Raw genomic sequence first — 16,489 nt, forward strand, 5'->3', positions numbered from 1 at the left:
TTTAACTAATACTTCATGGGCTTTCTCTATTCTGCTCCTGGGTTTTATTTCCCTTCTTCTCATTCCCCCTTTACCAACAACTAATCCTCTGTAGATAATTTCTTCACCAAGTGCCTGCTTTGTGGTGTCCAGACTGCTAGAAGTGGTGGGGGGACTCAAGAGCCAGATGAAGCTAAGGGCACGCCTGTCTGCTCTCCAGGCACCCCTGGCGTCCCTTTCTCCCGGCAGAACGACTGCTGTCCTTTGAGGTGAATCCAGTTCAGCTGTCACCTCTTCCATGAACCCTCCTCCAGAAACAGCTGCGTGGCCCACGGGAGTTGTTCTGGTGGAGCTCAGATGCACGGGGGCTGCGGGAAGGAAGGTGGTAGCGCCTCCTACGCGGACGCAGGGCGCTGCTGGGCTCAGCAGAAGGGAGCAAATGGGATGGAGCTTCAGCCGCCCTAGAAGCCGCCCCTTGGCGCCTTCCTCCCTCCCTTCCTCTTTCCAAAATCACGCCCCCTCTTCAACATCAAGAACTCTCCTCACTCCCTGGACCGCTCAGAGCCTCTCCTTCTCATTAACTCTTCCCAGTGCGCTGGCTCAAAAAAGCCTAGGTAAGAACACCAAGTTCTGGCTGTCCTTCCAGCAAAGAGTTAGGAGTTAACTTTTCAATCTTTCTAATCTCCTTTAAAAAAGAATGAGCCACAAATTAGGGTAACCACTGGGAATCCCATCACACACATTGGCGGAATCTCTCCTCCCCGACAAGGTGCCTCCAGCACTTCAGATCCCAGCCGAGAGTCTGGCTGCTAGCGCCCAGCAAACGGTGCGGAAAGCAAACCCGGGCTCGCGGAAAGCGGGAGGAGGGGGCTTCCTCGGGTCTGTTTTGTCTGGTTGGCAAGACTTCCGAAGCCTGGTTCCCCAACGCTGTCACCCGGTCGCTGGCGTGGAGGAGGGAGTCCGGGAAGACTGGACCCCAGAATTGTCCTGGCTTTCTCCGGAGTGCCCGGCGCAGTTTCTGGCTGAGAGCGGGAGCGGGCTGAGTGGGGACAAAGAACGCAAGGGAGAGGCAAAGCCTGGCCTTGGGTAGCCCCTGGCCTGGCCGGAGGCGCGAGGCCGAGAGCGCGCTCGGTGGAGACTGGGGGTGGAGGTGCCCGGAGCGTACCCAGCGCCGGGAGTACCTCCAGTTCACAGCCGGGGCTGCAGTTCCCTGGGTGGCCGCCGAGACGCCGGCCCGGGCTGGAGGGACGGGGGGCGGGGACGGGGCGGGGGCGGGGCTCGTCACGTGGAGAGGCGCGCGGGGGCGGGCGGGGCGGGGGCGCGCGCCCGGCTCCTTAAAGGCGCGCGAGCCGAGCCGAGAGGCGGCTCTGTGGCCGCAGGCGCAGGCCCCGGCGACAGCCGATACGTGAGGCGCGCCGGCCCGCGGCAGCTCCGGGACTCAACATGCGCTGCTCGCAGGGAGGCGTCTGGCTGGCTCTGACCGCGTCGCTCCTGCATGGTAAAGCCGCCGCCTCCCCGCCCTCCACTTCTCCGTGGGATCCCGGGCACGTCCCGGGCGCCTCTGCGCGCCCCGCGCCTGGGCCAGGTTTGGGGTCTCCCCGCCGCCGGCGAGGGGCAGCGGGGGCGCTGCGGGGGCTGCTTGTCTGGGCTGTACCGGGTGGGCGGCGGGGGCCGCGGGCAGGAGGGAGTCGGGAGTACCCCCGCCGGCCTGCCCTGAGCCCCCTGCCCGGGTCTCCTCTCCTTAAGTGTCCCTGCAAGGCGAGTTCCAGAGGAAGCTTTACAAGGAGCTGGTCAAGAACTACAACCCCTTGGAGAGGCCCGTGGCCAATGACTCGCAACCGCTCACCGTCTACTTCTCCCTGAGCCTCCTGCAGATCATGGACGTGGTGAGTCCCGCCTGCCCACAGGGCTGCCCTCTCCCCTCCCTGGGCTCCGAGGGGCTTTATAGGAAGCGTCGGGCGGCCAGGCGGTGGAGCTCGGCTGGGACACTCTAGCTGGCCCCAGGCGAGGCAGGGCCATGCTCTGACTCTGTCCCCAGCCTGCCCTCTCCTGAGTGTCTCAGTTCTCCGTCTCTCCTCCCGCCAAGGAGGAACCTGGTAAAGCTTGTTCCGTCACTCCGGCCACCTGTACGTGGGTACTTGGGTCCCACCTTTCCCTCAGTTTAGAAACTCAAGCATCCTGGACTGGGACTCAGGAGCAAGAACAGGTGACATTCACTTTTTAGTCTCCCTTCTGGTGTAAGTGTTGACATGCAGTCCAGCATTGAGTGTCAATTTAGCCACTTCTAGACTTTTCTGCCGCCTATGATATGTAACTTCGTTGGTGGGGGGCCTGCCCCTGAGCTTTGCAGCTGGCAAATCTGTCCAGGCAGAGCGTAAGAGGGCCAGCTGTGAACTTTCACTGTGACCCCATCTTAGGAATGGGCATGCTTTGCCTTCCTGGTGAGGACAGGGACCAGGAGTCCTGCTCCATGGACTCAGGGTTCCCCATCAGGAATACACGTGTCTGTCCCTCCAGGCAGCTGCCACCAGTTCCATGGGCCTCTTGCCTTGCAGCCTTGCTAGTGGCCACTTCAGTTGGTCAATCTGTGTAAACTTGCCTTTGGTTCCTCTATGCTGCTTTGGATATTCAATATTCATGGTATGTTCTCTGTATAATACAAATGCTTCACACAAGTGTTTAATTCATTATAAATGTCTCTACAGAGTATCGGATTCTATTGTGGAGCACCCTGGAGTGGGGCAGGGTGGGGCGCAGGGATAATGATGTTCATTGGGAGGGACAGCATGATAGGAAAGAGGTGAGACAATAGCCACAATTCCTGGTTAAAAAACAAATAGTGCTGAGAGCCACCTGGCAAAGTGAAAAAAGATAAGAGGTGATATTTCACAATCCTACAAATAAACAGTTACCCGCGCTAGCATGTTGATGAATGGTAATATCATTTAACCTAGTTAAAGTTGCTGTGATACATTGCCTCCTTTCCAACACTACACTCGCCTCAAATGTGTTCTTCCTCCTGCAGACAGAATCATGCTTTAAAATATTGAATGTATATGTGATGATGCGGAAAAGTTATCAGAGAAGAGCTGTAGGGGAAGGCAGGTTCAGTCTTATGAGTTGCAGAGCAGCAAAAGTTGCTGTTTACAGAGCAGCTCCTCAGTTACTTTAAAGAGCTCAAGATTTGTACTTGGGGTCTTCGGTGGGTTCTGGCTCTGTTGGTTTCTGAATGGCTGCTGTTAGGTAAGTTTCTTAAGCATCTTGAGCCTTGGCTTTGTGGCTAATAAAATGGACACTGTGGTACCTCATCAGTCATTGAGATCAACTAAAGAATATGGAAACAACTTGAAGAGACCTTAAAGCTAGATATGTGATTATGGTCATTTTCATGCAGAAACCACATGAAAAGACCAGGCAGCAGAGCTGACACACCCTGCAAGTGGCGTGTGACAGGGGGAGAAAGGGACAGTAGCCCCTTCTTCCCCCATTTGCCCAAGGTCAACTCCAGCCAGGCTGCCTCACTGTTTGTGTCTGCTCCACAGCTGTCTCCCTTGGAGTGGGTGTCCCTGTATTGCCTGGATGGGGGTGATGGTGCAGTAGCCCCTCAGTAGAGGAGTGGGAGGAAGTCAGTAGAACAGGCTCCTGAGGTTGCGAAGGCTGCGGCAGCCTCTCTTGGAGAGGAGACTACTCAGGGAGAAGCTGCAGGCTTTTTTTCTGGGAACTTCTGCTTCTTTAAGAGACACTTAAGAAACCAACTTATTAGGAGGAGCTCTGAGTCTTAGGAGAAGTTTAGGCATAGGTTAGTGTTACACTACGTGAACATTTAAAATAACTTTTGTCACGTTAGAAAATTACAAAAATAGCAAATTGGCACTTTGTGTCAATGGCAGTCCACTGTCCTTAGGAAATGCGTGTGAAGAAGGCTGTCAGCAGTCAGAGGTGATGGGAAGGGGGCGGGAGAGAGTTTCTCTCTCTCTTTAGCCATGGGGTTGGCTGTGAACACATTGAACTTCCAAGCCAGGCAATGCTGTGTTCATGGAGTGGCCTTGAACAAACTCCCTTACCTTTTGGAGCCCTGTTTTCTCATGTGTTAGAATAATACCTGCTTCAGGGGGTTTTGAGAGGATTAAATAAGATAAAGTGCTTGCCACACACTGGTGAGTCACTGAAGGTGTGCTCCATCTTAATTAGGTAACTACTCAACTCGGAGGTCAAGAAGCCATGCCTAGAAAGGTGTGGTCCCTTGCCCAAGGCCACTCTGTAATTAGAGGTAGGGCTGTGAGGAAACATTGAGCAAGTCCTTTGTCTTTCATCTGCTGCTTCCTTTAGACTTGATAACTTCGGCAGAACAAAGTCATGTAATTTATTTAAACTGGATGAATTGTAACTAATTTAATGTGACTTTCCTGAGGTGCTGCATGAAGCTGAAGTCTCTATCAGACATAACAAAATATGCAAACATTTGTTTTCCAGCCTAACTTGGCTCTGCCTGGTTTTTGAAGTGGAGCCGGGTCTCTCCAGCTGAAATCTCAGCCCTCTGGACAGAGACACAACGGTTCTCATAAAGCCTTCACATGGCAAAATCTTGGCTGATATAGATTCTCTTTACACATTTGTTGCCCATTTTAACTGGGCTGTTCTAGAGACCATAGTAGTTGGTTTTCCTACTCCCAGATATTGTTATTGAGTCCTTTTTTTTGGTCAGCGGAGGTTCCCAACTGGAGTGATAGGAAGACACCATATGATGTTATATATTTTATTTTTGTGAAAGATCGTTTACTCTTTAATCAGTTTATTCCACAAATCCTGTTGAGCTCCTATTGTAGACTTTGACAAATTCTGAGAATTAACAGAAAGGTGATGAATTATTTTTCCTTTCAGAGATCTCATGAGCTGGGTAGGGAGATTAACAAGTAAATCCCAGGCCGGGCATGGTGGCTCATGCCTATAATCCTAGCACTTTGGGAGGCCGAGGCGGGCGGATCCCGAGGTCAGGAGATCGAGACCTTCCTGGCTAACATGGTAAAACCCCGTCTCTACTAAAAATACAAAACATTAGCCAGGTGTGGTAGCGGTCGCCTGTAGTCCCAACAACTCGGGAGGCTGAGGCAGGAGAATGACCTGAACCCAGGAGGCAGAGCTTGCAGTGAGCCAAGATCTCGCCACCGCACTCCAGCCTGGGTGACAGCGAGACTCAGTCTCAAAAAAGAAAAAAAAAAGTAAATCCCAAATTACTACATGTGATGAAATTTAACTTACATATCTATACAAAGGGCTAGAAAACATTGTTTTCAACTAGAGCAGCTGAGAATGGCTTCAAAGAGATGGTAGTTAGAGTTCCAAAAACGAGAAAGAGTTTGCCACTGAAAGTAGGATATCTTTTCAGGTAATGGGTACAGGCTGAGGAAAGGCTGAAAGTACAGTGGAGGACAGCTCACCTCCAACATGTATTTTGTGGGACACTGGCAACCTGTTGATCTTTACTACGATTTTGCTGCAAGACTTCTCAGAAAATTTAATGTGCTATGTTTTTTGAGACATTCTAAAAAACCAATATAGTACTGACCAAACTACTGATAGTTTTACAGACCCTTTTGTAAGAATTATGCTTTAGAAGCATGCCTTACAAGGGCGGGGGGAAGGGGGCTATGAGTTTTCTTTGGTGTGAGGTGCTAGATGAGTGTGGGGACAGTGAGGTTGCAGTGTGTGAGGTGTCCTGAGTTCCTCTGCAGGTTTGCATTTTACCTGGCTCTAGTCTAGGCATCTCTGAAGGCACCAGGAGGCAGTGTGCCAGGGGTTTTGTGAAGCTGTAAGACCAGCCTGCCGTAGCGTATTTTCCCAGAAATGGAAATAGTACAAACCTTGATATTTGTATTAAATTCAAGGATAAATTATAGATTGGAGTGAAAAAACTTTGCATACATTTTAGAGGCACAAACATGAGTCCTCAAAGGAATTGCTTGACCTGCTGTTATTCAACAGGCTCCTTCATGAAGCACTAGGCAGAGGGGGAAGATATGGTGGATTTTTAAACAGGGGAGGGAAGTAACCAAATCTCTGCTTAAGCAGAAGATGCTGAGAGCAGTGAGCGTGAGATGTGTTAGAGAGGAGGAGAGAAAGGTAAAGGACAAGGAGGTTGAAAGTAGGATGGCCACTGCGGGAATGTGGAGAAGGGGGCAGATTTAAGAGATGTTTTGGATATATTGTCTATGATGTATAACTGTGTATATAAACATCATGAATATACATCAGTAAATTTGCTAAGTGAAAGTGCCTAAATTATTCTTATATGCGTACACTGACTTCTGGTGATTATTAATTTACTTCCTGGGCTTGTAACTGGGCTGGGAATGAGATAATACGTAAGAAATCATTTTGAAGTGATGCATATGTAAGGTCTGATCTGCCAAGTTTCCGTAATGTTTCTCCTTTATTTGTACTGTTTAGTCAGTCACCTGAGCACATGCATCTAAAGGCCATTCTAAGTGATTTGCATAAAATAAATATACATTGGTTATGAAGCATGTCCAGAAGTCAAGTTTGTTAAAATGAATAATATGAACCAACGTGTAATTATATACCAATGTAAAACATATAATTATACAAGATTGATTTTTTTGGTATTTTATCGATTTGAAATGCAGATTCAGCTTTTCGGAAGCTTTAGTCACAAGACAGTAGAATTAAGTGGTCTTCAGGCTTTGGCAGTGAAGATGGCAGGCAGGGCTGTGGAGCGCAGTATCCTAAGGGCTTATGTGTTATCTAAATTCCTTTGCGTGGCCCTCTGCTTAGGTTTGCAACATGTATGATTTTATATTCATTAGCCACCATTTAAAATGCTACAACTCCAACAAAATATTATCAAATATTATAAAACCCACGTACCTAGCATATATTGTAAAAAGAAATGCTGAAGGTATAAACAGGTATTGATCTTTATCATTTTTAAAAAATCTTTACTTTTTTGAGCAATTTCAGCTTCACAGCAAAATTAAGAGGAAGGTACAGAGATTTTCCACAGCTTCCTCAGTGATCAACATTCTCCACTAGAGTAGTATATTTGTTACAACTGATGAACCTACACTGACACATTATAATCACCCCAAATGCACAGTTTATAAGGGGGTTCCCCCTTGGTTTTGTATGATCTATGGGTTTGGGCAAATGTATAAATGGCATAGTGTATAATACCATCATTATGGTATCATACTGAGTATTTTTACTCTCCTGGAATTTCTTTGTGCTCTACCTTTTTATCATTACCTTCACCACAATTCTTGGCACCCGTGATGTTTTATTGTCTCTGTAGTTGAATCTTTTCCAGAATGTCGTATGATTGGAATCATACAGTCTGTAGCCTTTTCAGATGGACTTATTTTACTTAGTAATATGCATTTATGCTCTCTCCGTACTCTTTCATGGCTCGATAGCTCACTTCTTCTTAGCACTGAGTAATATGCCATTGGTCTGGATGTAGCACAGTTTATTTATCCATTCACCTCCTGAAGAACATCTTGGTTGCCTCCAAATTTTGGCAATTATGAGTAAAGCTGCTATAAGCATCTTATGCAGATTTTTATGTGAACATAAGGTTTCAATCATTTAGGTAAATACCAAAGCGGGCACTTGCTGGTTCGTATGCTAGGAGTATGTTTGATTTTCTAAGGAAATCACGGACTATCTCCCAAAGTGGATGTACCATTTTACATTCTCACCAGCAATGAATGAGAGCTCCTGTTGCTCTATATCCACATCAGCATTTGGCGGTGGCAGTGTTCTGGATTTTGAGCATTCTAATAGGTGGGTAGCGGTATCTCATCGTTTTATATTTGCATTTCCCTGGTGACATGTGATGTGGAGCATTTTTTCATAAACTTATTGCCATCTGTAGATCTTCTTTGGTGAGGTGTCTGTTAAGGTCTTTGACCAAGTTTTAAGTGATTTTTTTTCTGCTTGCTGAATTTAAGAGTTTTTGTATATTTTTGATGACAGTCTTTTATCAGGTATGTCTTTTGCAAATGTTTTTCCCAGTCAGTAGCTTGTTTTCTCATTCTCTTTACATCGTATTTCACAGAACATACATTTTTAACTTTAGTGAAACCCATCTTTTCGATTCTTTCTTTTATGGATTGTGCCTCTGGTATTGTATCTAAAAAGTTATTGCCGTAGCTAAGATCATACAGGTTTTCCACTATCATCTTCTAGGAATGTTATAGTTTTGCACTTTACATTTAGGTCTGTGGTCCATTTTGAATTAATTTTTATGAAATGTATAAGGTCCGTGTCGACATTTATCTTTTTGCATGTGGTTGTCCAGTTGTCATAGCACCATTTGTTGAAAAGACAATCTTTGCTCCATTTTATTGCCTTTGCATCGTTGTCAAAGATCAGTTGATTATATTTATGTGAGTCTATTTCTGGGTTCTCTATTGTGTTTCATTGATCTCTTTGTCTATTCTTTCATCAATAGCACAGTCTTGATTTTACTATAGCTTTATCATAAGTCTTGAAGTTTGGTAGTATCAGTCCTCCAACTTTGTTGTTCTTCTTCAACATTGTGTTGGCTCTTCTGGGTCTTTTGCCTCTCTCTGCAAACCTTGTAATTGCTTTATAGATACCCACAACATAACGTTCTGGGATTTGTTTGGGATTGCATTGAATCTATAGATCGAGTTGGGAAGAACTGGCATATTGACAATATTGAATTTTTCTATTCATGAACGTAGAATAGCTCTTTAGTTCTTCCTTTATTTTGTTTGTAAGACTTTTGTAGTTTTACTCATATCGATCTTGTAAATAAGTGCTTAATTTTTGAGGGGTTAAATGGTATTATGATTTCAATGTCAAATTCTACTTGTTAATTGCCAAAATATAGGAAAGCCATTTACTTTTACATGTTAGCCTTGTCTTCTGCAAAGTTGCTGTAATTGTTTATTAGCTCCTGGAGATTTTTTTTTTTTTGGTCATTTATTTTGGGTTTTCTACATAAATGATCATGTCATCTGCAATCAAAGACAGCTTTATTTCTTTTTTCCCAGTCTGTATACTTTTTATGTCCTTTTTCTTGTCCTTTTGTATTAGCTGGTACTTCCAGTGTGCTATTGAAAGGAGTGGGAGAGGGGACATCCTTGACTTGTTCCTAATCTTAGTGGGAAAGCTTCAGGTTTCTTATCATTAAGTATGATGTTAGCTATAGGTTTTTTGGATAGTATATATAAAAATTAAAAAAAAATTTAAAGTATATATATAAAATATGTAAAAAATAAAATGTACATATTTACTTACATTTATATATAAATATATACGTATATTTTGTATATTTATATTTATGTAAGCATATACAAATATTTTGTATATATACATATACATATTTTATATATACATATGAAAAATATGTATATACACACATACAAAAAACCTACAGCTAACATCATAATGATATATATATTTATCAAGTTGAGGAAGTTCTCTTCTATTCCATTTACTGAAAGTTTTTATGATGAATAGGAGTTGGATTATGTCAGAATTGTTTTCATCTATTGATATAATCATATGATTTTTCTTTTGTAGCCTGTTGATGTAATGGATTATATTAATTGATTTTTTAGTGTTGAGCCAACCTTGAATATCTGGAATAAATCCCACTTGATCATGGTATATAATTCTTTTTGTACGTTGTTGAGATCAATTTGCTAATTTTTAAATTTTTGGTTGAGACAGAGTTTCATTGTGTTGCTCAGGCTGGTCTTGGACTCCTGAGCTCAGTTGATCTGCCTGTCTCAGCCTCCCGAAGTACTGGGATTGGAGGTGTGAGCCACCACAACGTGCTGATATTTTGTTGAGCATTTTTGAATCTATGTTCATCAGTGATATTGGTTTGTAGTTATCTTTTCCTATAATGTATTTATCTACCATTTGTATTAGGGTAATGCTGGCCTCATAGAATGTTTTAGGAAGTATTTCCTCTGCTTGTGTACTCTGAAAGAGACCGTAGATAATTGGCATGATTTCTTTTTTAAATTTGTGGACTTCACCAGTAAGCCCTTCTAGGCCTGTTGCTTTCTGTTGTGGAAGGTTATTATTATCTGATTCAATTGCTCCAATAGACATAGGCCCATTCACATTGTTTATTTCTTCTTGTTTGAGTTTTGAGAAATTTTGTCTTTCCAGGAGTAGTCCATTTTATCTAGGTTATAAAATTGGTGAGCATAGAATTGTTCATAGTATTTATTTGTTATCCTTTCAATGCCCATAGGATCTGTAATGATGTCTTCTCTTTTACTTCTGATATTAGTACTTTTTGTCCTTTCTCTTTTTTTTCTTATTTAGCCTGGCTGGATGCTTATTAATTTCATTGATTGTTTTTCAAAAAACATTTTGTTTTTGTTCCTATCCTCTATTGATTTCCTGTTTACAATTTTGTTGATTTCTGCTCTAATTTTTAATATTTCTCTGCTTATTTTGGATTTAATTTGCTCTTTTTTTCTGGTTTCCTAAAATAGAAGCTTAGAATATTGATTTTTAGATCTTTCTTCATTTCTAATACTGTATTAAATGCTATAGATTTTCCCCTAAGCACTTCTTTTGCTGCATCCCACAAATTTTGGTAAGTTGTTTTCCTTTTCATTTCAGTTAAAATATTTCAATGTCTCTTGAGAGTTCTTTGAAACATGTATTATTTAAAGGCATATTGTTTAATTTCCATGTATTTTTGGATTTTTCAGTAATCTTTCTGTTACTGATTTCTAGTTTAATTTCTTTGTATTCTGATAGCAGGCAAGGTGTAATTTCTATTCTTTTAAATTTGTTAAGGCTCATTTTATGGCACAAATATGGGGAATATTACATGTGAGCTTGAGAAGAATGTGTATTCTACTGTTGTTGGATAAAATATTCTATAGATGTTGCTTATATCCAATTGATGGACAGTGTTTTGAATTCAACCATGTTTATATGGTTTTCTGCTTTCTGGTTCTTTCAATTTCTGGTAGGGGGGTGTTAAAGTTTCCAACTGTGATAAGGAATTTACCTATTTATCCTTGTAGGTCTAATAGTTTTTGCCTCATTAGTTTGATGCTGTGTTTTTGGGCACATACACATTAAGTACTGTTAAGTATTTTTTGTAGAATTGATCTTTTTATCATTAAATAATACCATTTTTTAATCCCTGGAAACTTTCCTTGCTTTGAAGTATGCACTATCTGAAATTTACATAGCTATTCCTGCTTTCTTGGATTAGTGTTAGCATGGTATACTTTTCTCCATCCATAGGACACTTTTAATTTATATGTGTCTTTATATTTAGAGTACTCTGGTTTTTATGTGGGCACATGCAGTTGGGTCTTGTTTTTTGATCTACTCTTACAGTCTCTTTAAATTGATGCATTTAGACCACTCAAAGTGATTGTTGATATAGTTGGATCAATAACTATCATATTTGTTACTGATTTTTTTGTTGTTGTTGTCCTTGTTCCTTATTTCAGTTTTTGTTTTCCACTCTGACTTTTATGGTTTAGTTGGGCATTTTATGTGGTTGTGTTTTCCCTCCTTTCTTGGCATATCCATTATAGTTCTTTTCTTTACTTTTTTAGTGGTTGCCCTAGAGTTTGCAATGTACATTTACAGCTAGCCCAAGTCACCTTTCATGTTACGTTATACCACTTCATGGGTAACACGAGCACTTTATAATGCAAAATAACATGAATTTCTTCCTCCTGTCCCTTGTACCATTTATTTCTAAGGTGTGTATGTGTGTGTGTATATATGTGTGTGCATGTATGTATGTATTATATATGTATATATGATATATACATATAGGTATAAAAAATTATTGCTATTGTTATTTTGAACAAACTGTTTTCTGTTAGGTAAATTAATAAGAAAAACAAAAGTTTTTATTTTGCCTTCACTTTTTCCTTCTTCAGTGGTTCTTTCTTTAATTTACATACAGCTTTCAACCTGTATCATTTCTTTTCTTTTTAAAGAACTTCTTTTAACATTTTTTCAAGGCAGGTCTGCTTGCAACAAATTTCTTCAATTTTTGCCTGAGAATGTATTTTTTTTTTCCTTATCCTTTGAAGGATGATTTCAATAATTCTAGATTTGTACCTTTCTCTCTCAACACTAATTATTTTACTCTACTCTCTTTTTGCTTGCATGGTTTCATATAAGTCAGATGTAATTCTTACCTTTTTGGTCCTCTAAAGGGAAGGGTATTTTGTCCCCCTTTGGCTTCCTTCAGGATTTTGTCTTTAATTGTTTATAGTTTGAAATGATATACCTAGATGTTGGATTTTTTTTCCCCACATGTATCAGCTTGCTGTTTTCTGAGATTCCTGGATGTGTGGTTTGGTGTTTGACACTAATTTGGGGAAATTCTCAATCATTGTTTCAAATACTTCTGTTCCTTTCTCTACTTCAACAGTCCCCAACCTTTTTGACACCAGGGACCTGTTTTGTGGAAGACAGTTTTTCCATAGACTATCGGGGGCCATGGTTTTGGGATGACACTGTTCCACCTCAGATTGCCAGGCATTCATTAGATTCTCACGAGGAGCGTGCAACCTAGATCCCTTGCATGTGAAATTCACAATAGGGTTTGTGTTCCTGTAAGAATGTCATGCTGCCGCTGATCTGACCGGAGACAGAGCTCAGGCAGTAATGCTCCCTGACGTGCCCCTCACCTCCTGCTGTGTGGCCCAGTTCCTAACAGTCCAGGGACAGGTACTGGCCCGTGGCCTGGGGGTTGGGGAACACTGCCCTACTTCTTCTCCTTCTCGTATTCCCATCACCCATATGTTCCACCTTTTGTAATTGTCCCACAATCCTTGGATATTCTATTCTGTTGTTTCAGTCTTTGTTCTCTTTGCTTTTCAGTTTTCAAAATTTCTATTAACATTCCTCATATGAGGGATTCTTTCCTCAGCTGTATCCAATCTACTAGTAAGGCCATCAAGTACATTCTTTATTTTTGTTACATTATTTTTGATTGCTGGAATTCCTTTTTGGTTATGTCTTAGGAGTTCCATCTCTGTGCTTCCATTGTTTAACTGTTCTTGTTTGATGTCTACTTTTTTCATTAGCGTCTTTAGCATATTAAAAATAGTTGTTGTAAATTCTGATCTGATAATTCCAATACTGCTGCCGTGTCTGGTACTAATGCATGCTCTGTCTCTTCAATTTGTGTTTTTCGTTTATTTGTTTGTTTGTTTTTTGCCTTTTAGTATGCTTTGTGATTTTTTTCTTGATTGGTGGCCATGATATGCCAGGTAAAAGGAACTGCTGTAAATTAGTAAGTTACTAATGTAGTGGTAAGGTGTGGAGGGAGGGGAAGTATTCAGTACTCCTGTGATTAGGTCTCAGTGTTTTAGTGAGCCTATGCCTCTGGACACGAACTTCATAGGTGTTTCTCAGTTTGTTTCTCCCCGTTTGGGTGCCATAGGGTGGCTAGAGTGGGTGGAGTTCAGTATTTCCCTTCCCTGGGGTCAGGTAGGCTCTGATAATACCCCAGAGGGTTAGACTACGATTAATTCATTTTTCCTGATGGCAGGCCTTACTGAAAACAATAGAAAGTTCTGGCACATTTCCAAATGGTTTCTTTCACCTGTCTCTGGTGGAAGCACAAGGGAACATTTCTTCATATTTCCTGTGGGAACCTGGTAGAGCTTCTGGAGGTAAATCTCATGATATTTGGGAACCCCTATAGTGGAATCCTTTTGGAATTTTTAACTTTCAAAGTTAAAAATTGAGCCTCCAGGAATTTGCCAATCCCAGTTCAGGTTTTCTTACTCTGCTGCTGGTTCCTGTGGTGGTTTTGCTGATTAGTCTCTGCTCTGGAAAGTCCTGGCTGTCTGTATGCCCCTGTTTGTCCCTCCAATCTTGAGAGCAGAAGTTCATCCTGTGTGTTCCCCTGTTAGTTTGGCTCCAAGAAGAGCTGTTGTTTTTTTAGTGTGTTCACCCTTTTACTTGTTAGGACAAAGTTGTAACTTCTGATTTTCTTGTATCAGGAACCAGGAATTGGATCTAATAATGTTTTTATAAGATACGTTTCTTAAAATGACAAAAGTAATATGTGTTTGTACAGGAGCTAAATTAAACAAACCTAAAGAGGAATCAAGAAGTTGAAAATCAAGGGGGTAAAAATCAGCACACACAAGGCATTCTGGCAGAGTTCATGCTATCTTTTCTTTATGTTTATAGATGTGTGGAGAAATATTTACATATTTAAAAGTTGAAAGGTATAAACATGATGTATGGTGCCTTAAGCAGTATTAACAGGCATTGATTTTAAAGTGGCACACTTAGGCCCATTAGTAAACAAATACAGGTTTTAAAATACATTTATATGTTTTCTTCATTAACTCTTACCATCACTGCATATTCAATCTATATTCCTTTTGTAATTTAAAAACCATGTTTAGGCCAGGCGCGGTGGCTCAAGCCTGTAATCCCAGCACTTTGGGAGGCCGAGACGGGTGGATCACGAGGTCAGGAGATCGAGACCATCCTGGCTAATACAGTGAAACCCGGTCTCTACTAAAAAATACAAAAAAAAACTAGCTGGGCGAGGTGGCGGGCGCCTATAGTCCCAGCTACTTGGGAGGCTGAGGCAGGAGAATGGCGTAAACCCGGGAGGCAGAGCTTGCAGTGAGCTGAGATCCGGCCACGGCACTCCAGCCTGGGTGACAGAGCGAGACTCTGTCTCAAAAAAAGAAAAAAAAACCATTTTTAAAAATGTATTTAAATGCTTTATGATGATACTTACAAGTAACACATAGTTGGGTTTTTTAAAAAAATTGAATTTGAGAATCTTTATAATTTAGTTATCCTTAATGTGATTACTGATCTATTTGGGTTTAAATCTATCCTTCGCTATTTACTTCCACTTATCCTTGTCTCTTCTATGTTCTTTTTTTCTCTTTTTTTTCTTGCACTTTTCTGGATTAATTGCTTGTTTTATATTATTCTTATTTTCTATTCTATTAGTTTGTTTGTCATATTTCTTTCTTTTTATCTTACAGTGGTTGATCTGGAGATTACAATAGGAATCCTTGACTAAGTAAAGTCTAATGAAAGTCATCAACCTTTCTGTACAATGTGAGGACTTTACAACACTTTAATTCCATAATTGCAATGTATTTACTGTTATTGTCATGTATTTTATTTCTATAAATATATTTAAACTTTATAAGAGTATAATTGTTTTTTGCCGTCAGTATTCTTTTAGATTTACTCCTATATTTACCTTTTTTGTTATTTTAATTCCTCCCTGTATCTTCTAACTTCCATCTAAGATAATTTTCCTTCTGCCCTTTAGACTTCTTTTTCATTAGAGTCTGGAAGTAGCACAATTTCTCCATGTTTGTTTCAAAACTTATTTATATTGCCTAATTTTTGCGTGATAATTAAAAAATACAGACTGTGTTGCCGGTTAGTTACAGCACTTTTATATACAGCACAGTGTCTATGGTATATTACCCTAATGTTTTCTGACTTCCAGTACTTCTCATAAGAGGTCAGCTGTATGCCTTATTGTTGCTTCTCTGTTCTTGCTTTCTTTGGTCACTTTTAAATTGTATTCTTTGTCTTTGGTTTTCAACAGTTTAGTTTTACTATGATAAGAATATGTTTCTGCTCTTTTGTTTTACCTGTTTGGGATTCAGAATGAATTATTGAATCTGTTCCTTGGTTTCATTCACAAGTTTTGGAAAATTGTTGCCAGATCTTTCTTTCTTTCTTTTGAGACGGAGTCTCACTCTGTTGCCCAGACTGGAGTACAGTGGTGTGATCTCAGCTCACTGCAACCTTTGCCTCCTGGGTTCAAGCAATTCTTCTGCCTCAGCCTCCCGAATAGCTGGAACTACAGGCATGCACCACCACGCGTGGCTAATTTTTATATTTTTAGTAGAGACGGGTTTCCAGCATATTGGCCAGGCTGGTCTCAATCTCCTGACCTCATGATCTGCCCACCTCAGCTTCCCAAAGTGCTGGGATTACAGGCGTGAGCCACCATGCCCGGCCTAGATATTTCCAGTGTCTGCTCTATTTTATCTGCCTTCTCTTTTTGGGACAATGATTACATGTTTAGCACAGTTTTCACTTTATCTCAGTGATTCTCAACCAGGGCAGTGTTTCTCCCCAGGGAATATTTGGCATTATCTTGAAAAAATTTCAGTTGCTCCAATTGGCGAGAAGAATGCTGCTGACACTTACAGGGAAGGGGCTAGGGATGCTGCTGAATGTCCTATAGTGCATAGGATGGCTCCCCAAGACGAAGAATTATCTGGCCCCAATGTCAGCAGTGCTGAGATGGAGAAGCCTGCTTTATTCCATATGCTTCCTATTCTTTGCTGTAATTCCCATTACTTTGTCTCTCCAGGCTTCATCTAGTCTGTTTTCTGTTGACTTATATTCAATATTCAGTCCTTGAATTCTCTCATTGTGTCTATCTGTCGTTAGTCCCATTTATTGACTTCTGTTTAAAGTTTCAGATATTGCACGCTTTAGTGTT

The 16,489-nt window shown here is 41.4% G+C and overlaps 1 protein-coding gene across 3 annotated transcripts in view; it reads left to right on the forward strand.

Moving 5' to 3' along the window:
* The first annotated feature begins 1,310 nt into the window (after positions 1–1,310).
* Positions 1,311–16,489, forward strand: part of CHRNA7 (cholinergic receptor nicotinic alpha 7 subunit) — a 144,836-nt gene continuing 129,657 nt past the window's right edge. For 2 of the 3 annotated variants that reach the window (XM_023195662.2, XM_023195663.2), the window contains exons 1-2: positions 1,311–1,477; positions 1,726–1,865. In XM_023195662.2, coding sequence (XP_023051430.1) covers positions 1,423–1,477; positions 1,726–1,865 — 195 coding nt within the window. In that variant the 5' untranslated portion in view covers positions 1,311–1,422. Of the gene's footprint in view, positions 1,565–1,725; positions 1,866–16,489 lie in introns of all 3 variants that reach the window. The other variant, XM_023195661.3, reaches the window with a different exon arrangement.

This window comes from Piliocolobus tephrosceles, chromosome 6 (assembly GCF_002776525.5).
Source record: "Piliocolobus tephrosceles isolate RC106 chromosome 6, ASM277652v3, whole genome shotgun sequence".
Lineage (NCBI taxonomy): Eukaryota > Metazoa > Chordata > Mammalia > Primates > Cercopithecidae > Piliocolobus > Piliocolobus tephrosceles.